At 34.2% G+C, this 5097-nt stretch overlaps 1 protein-coding gene across 1 annotated transcript; it reads left to right on the forward strand.

Annotated features, from left to right (window-relative positions):
- The first annotated feature begins 641 nt into the window (after positions 1-641).
- Positions 642-5097, forward strand: LOC108215763 (ATP synthase subunit d, mitochondrial). The gene is made up of 5 exons (XM_017388330.2): positions 642-865; positions 3057-3138; positions 4006-4070; positions 4416-4502; positions 4769-5097. Exons 1-5 carry the CDS (start codon positions 701-703, stop codon positions 4868-4870), a joined length of 501 nt encoding a protein of 166 aa, XP_017243819.1. The 5' UTR covers positions 642-700; the 3' UTR covers positions 4871-5097.

A 5097-nucleotide genomic window follows, 5' to 3' on the forward strand; every position in this document is an offset into this window, starting at 1 on the left:
ATACCGCTGTTACGGTCACTCTAGCATAATTAAGAAATTAAGAGGGGTGTATTGGATTGGGATTTTAAAGCATTTTTTTGCATTCATGAAATCCGATGATATTCGATTGGGATTGTTTGAAATCCATTAAAATCTTGAGGTATTCGATTGGGATTTTAAATTATGCTACAAAATCTGGTGGTATTCAATTGGGATTTTAAATTATGCTTTAAAATCCGATGGTATTCAATTGGGATTGTATAAAATCCATTAAAATCTGGTGGTATTCAAATGTTGATGGATTTTTTTGGATTTCATAAAATGATGGATTTTGTGGCATTCTTCAGTGTATTTTAAGTTTTTTGAAATCCCATCAAAATCAATGGGATTTTGAAGCATTGTGCTTAAATCCTATCAACTCTGCGACATTTTATCAAGAATCCGCACGAAATCAAAATCACATACAATCCTTTAAAATCCATGTACTAAAAACAATCCATTAAAATCCCAATCGAATACAACTCCGTAAGAGTTCATCAAAACTGTGAAAGGTCCAATCCAACATTTTTGGCGACCAAAACATTTCACCTGCCCCCAATTTCTTCCAGTCCACAAACAGAGCCCAGCCCAGCCCAATTCTCAATCTTTTTAACCAAGCACGAACATTTGTGATAGAGAAAAGTAAAAAGGGGATTGAGAGAGAGACAGAGAGAGGAGAGAGATGAGCGGAAAGAAAGTAGCGGATGTAGCCTTCAAGGCATCGAAGAGCATCGATTGGGATGGTATGGCCAAGATGCTCGTCTCCGACGAGGCTCGCAGAGAGTTTTATAATCTTCGTCGTGCTTTTGATGAAGTCAATACCACTCTTCAGACCAAGTTCAGTCTGGTATCTTCTTCATCTTCTCTCTTTATTATATTTTGTGTTCTTTTGGATCTAGGGATTTGTACGTGTTGTTTTATTTTGTTCAGATCTACGATTATTGCTGTTATTTAATTGGAATATTTCTGTGTTTAGTTGTCTATGCAAAATGTTTATGGAATTTTGTTTATAAGTTTATTTGTGGAAGGATTGTTTGCTGTTTTATATGGAAATATTGTGTGTTTAGAATGTAGCTGTTGTTACAGAGCGTCTGAGTCCCGATGTCATGGTGGTTCCTTGCAATTGGCATCTTTGAATTTGGCTCATTGTCTTCAGTATCTATAGTTTTAATATGCACTTTAACATTGTCTAGTTCTTGTGTCTCAATTTGCATGTTGTTGACCGAATTACAGCAATTCTTACTGTTTAAAACGTTTGCAATGGGCTGCCCTTTCATAGTTGTTGGTTACTTTCGCCATCTAGGAAACCGATAGTAAACCTTTAATGGTCGCTTATTGCACTTATTTATAAGATTGGGGCAACCGAAATAGACGGTGCTGGTGGAAATGACCTAAATACAAATTGTAAAGAGAATAGATTTTAGCATAACTAAAGCTCATGTTTCCATACTGAGTTGTAAAGTTAAAATGGCCTATGGGGTATGGCCCAAACCTAAGGGATGGGTACTATAATAGCTTATTGTTACATGATTTCTAAGACCTAAATTAAGCCATGGGTAAAGTTCTCAGTTTGATAGTTATTTTATTGATCATTCCTACCATGTCCTGTTCAACAATCCTTTTTTATAATTTTCCATTTAATCCTTACCTTGGATGCCAATATTTTTCTCAAACTACCCACCCCCCCCCCCCCCCCCCCCTCCCCTCCCAAACACACACAAAACCCAATTGGACAGTTATTTGCTTGATCATTTATAATTCCTACCAAGTCTTCTTCAAGAACCCTTATTTTGGAACTTTATTGATTTCATACTTATCTTGGTCGCACTGCCATATCTTTCTTCTTGGTTGCAAAGTGGTTGACCTAGTTTAGAAATAAAACAATGTCAAATAGAATTTCTTCCATTTGGTTTGTCCGTGTCTTGTTAACAATATTCAAAACATTGTTGTATATTATTTCTTTACATTGTTCCATATACTTTGGAAATTCTTTTTCAAAGGCTATAAAGTTTGTCGTTCCATCTCTACATAATATTTGCAACATTTTTGTATATTATCTGTGAAATTCCCGCAACATTTTTTTGCCTTGTTCCGTGTTCTATGAAAATTTACTTTCCAAGGCTATTTAACTGTGTCTTATCGTCACTGCTTGTGATTTTCAAGACAAGACTGATTTGTATTTGATCAGATTAACATGGACAAACAAATATCTCATGACATATCTAATTTTATATACACTTGCAAATTAATATATACCATTGTAGTATGCACTTTGCACATCCTTGAGCATTTAGATCAAAAAGCGTCCAATATCTGTGATTAGAATCGGAAATGTTTTCTCTTTTGTGATGAGATGCTGAAATTCCTCCACCTTGCCAATATTGTCTAACATGTGTCTATGTAAAAGCCATCGAGGAAGAAGTGATATATGTATACAAAGGTTGGTTCTGTTGTCAGTAACGCCTCACGCTATTCACAATAATTATGTTAGAACAATAGATTTAATGCTTTGTTATTTTCAGTATTTAATATTCTAAATTGTCTATTTTGAGTTTGTACAAGAGTTCTTGCGTAGTCTTGTGGCTGGAAGTATACTTAATGTAATAATTCTTTTATCAATACAGATTGGCTAATCTGGTTTGCATCCTTTATGACTTTCTCTATGTCGTAATTTACAATATTTGTTAGTAAATGTTGCCTGTGTACGATATTTGAATCTATTTTTTCAGTTGCCTGAATAGGATCCTGAAATCGCAGGTGCTGTTTGGCATTGTTCTCAGTTTTTGTTTTCAGGAATTTTCTGTTTTTGAAAACTGTTTTCTAGTTATTTATTTTCTGGAAACTGTTTATAAAATCTGGGCCAAACACCAAATTTGTTTTCTGTAAACTCTTTTTCTTTTTACTAAAACAGAAGACAGTTTTTTTAATTATGAAGCCAAACACCGCCTTATTTCTATAATTTGTTTATGCCCTTTAAAGAAAAGCCACATGAATTGAATAACTCTAAATGGTAGTGATGTGATCATTGACCTTTGTAGGAACCGGAACCTGTGGACTGGGAATACTACAGGAAGGGAATTGGCTCTCGTTTGGTTGATATGTACAAGGAAGCATATGATAGTATGTACAAATATGCCACATATTCATTAGAGTTTCATTTTTTTGCTTGTTCTTTCCAATCCCATTTTGAGAGTGACAGACATCCTTTAGTGCCTCTTTATGTAATAATTTAGTATGGCTGTCTCAGGAAACTTAATAAAGTTAAAATGGATAAGTTGCTCAGGTAAATAGATGCATGATTATATTACTTGAATCTTTATTGTTTGTAGTTAGTAGCTAGAGATACATTAGGTAGAAAAGTACAAGATATGATGAGAATTGAAAGAATATGGGCTTCCACATTTTTAAAGGAAATTTCTTCTGGCTAGCCAGATTGTGATATGGATATATGTTGTTTTTCCCAAATTCCTTTGTTGTAGTTGACCCCTTGTTTCAATTTATCTAATTTTCTCAATGGTAGCTCATATATTTTTAACACTTCTATGTTATTTTCCCACTTTTGATTTGCTTTTAGTTTACTTTTGCAAATTTTCTGGTGGACATCCTTATTGTAACTCTATTCTCTGTTAGCTTTTATACTTACCATAAGGTTTTTATAAGTGATGATTAGAATGTGTGTTAGTTGTGAAATCAGTAATTTAAAAGTTCTCTACTATAAAGACAGCTAATGAAAACTATATTTCACAGTTACTCTGCTTCTGGCCTAACCTTAAGAGTTGAATCTTAAGGCAGGAAATGTTAATTGCACACTTGAATGTGAAATTTGCAGCGAGGTTATCAGTAATCATATGGTATTGACACAATGTGGTTTCGGTGTTATTTGACTATCCTAATTCGTAACAGACACACACATTCCTCTAGGTGTTCCTTGTAATCCTTTTGTAATTGACATCTTTGAAGTGAAACTAATTATTAGTTTTTTTACAGACGTAGAAATTCCCAAGTATGTGGACGAGGTGACTCCTGAATACAAGCCCAAGTTTGATAAACTGGTTAGAGCTCATATCATTTTTTGCCCTACTATTTTTGCCTACATGATTGATAAGTGTATGAAGATCCTATTCTTTTCCCAACTAGCAAAGAGGGAAAAAAAAACCTCTTAAACATGCTTATGCCAGTTGTATGACATTGTTGAAACTTTAGCAGAATATATTTGTAGAAAGCTAGATGAAATTAATGATAAAATTTCAGTCCCAGGATAGACTACTTTACAGAATGTGTAAAAATATATTAAAGAAAACATGTCATTCAGTAAGCTGTAAGCTGCACCACTCCCGGTCTCTAGATATTGGGATAAATTGAACTGAAGTTCTGTTTGTCTGTTTGAACTTGACTAGTTGGTAGAGTTGAAAGAAGCAGAGCAGCAATCCTTGAAGGAGTCTGAAAGACTAGAAAAAGAAATTGCAGACGTCCAAGAGTTGAAGGTGAGAGTAGTTTCATTGTGATTTTGGTGTAAATTTGTCCTTGGGTTTTCTCATGTATAAGGTGAAGAACATACTCACTTTAATAACGACTAGTATTTCCTTTAGCTGTGGGAAATAACCCTTTTTCATCTGAGGTGCTAAGTCACCTGAACTGATAATTTCGTCATACTTTAATATCCCTTTTCTTCACCATGTTGTCAATATATGAATATGGCGAATCTCGATTTTATTATCTCAGAATTTTCACAAGTTTTTCTGTTCTACAGAAAAAGCTCAGTACCATGACTGCAGATGAGTACTTTGCCAAGCATCCAGAGCTAAAGAAGAAGTTTGATGATGAAATTCGAAATGATTACTGGGGCTACTGAGCATAACTTTGAGGAGTGATATCTGCTGGTGGCTTAGCAACCATATATGGCTCCTTTTGTTTGTTTTAAATTTCCAGGGATAAATAAAGGGAAAATAGAGATATCAACGATTTAGTTTCTGATAATTTTATGTATACTGTACTGTATGTTATATTGTTATCTGCAGTATTCCTGAATTTACAATCTGAGAAGAGAACCTGTTTAAAAATTGAGTTATGTTTTGATCA

This window comes from Daucus carota, chromosome 4 (assembly GCF_001625215.2).
Source record: "Daucus carota subsp. sativus chromosome 4, DH1 v3.0, whole genome shotgun sequence".
NCBI lineage: Eukaryota > Viridiplantae > Streptophyta > Magnoliopsida > Apiales > Apiaceae > Daucus > Daucus carota.

Excerpts from the sequence above, each read along its gene's own strand:
- LOC108215763 (XM_017388330.2), top strand. The coding sequence starts at position 701 with ATGAGCGGAAAGAAAGTAGCGGATGTAGCCTTCAAGGCATCGAAGAGC. Across the intron at positions 866-3,056 it reads TTCAGACCAAGTTCAGTCTG|GAACCGGAACCTGTGGACTG; the intron begins GTATCTTCTTCA and ends TGACCTTTGTAG. Across the intron at positions 4,071-4,415 it reads AGCCCAAGTTTGATAAACTG|TTGGTAGAGTTGAAAGAAGC; the intron begins GTTAGAGCTCAT and ends GAACTTGACTAG.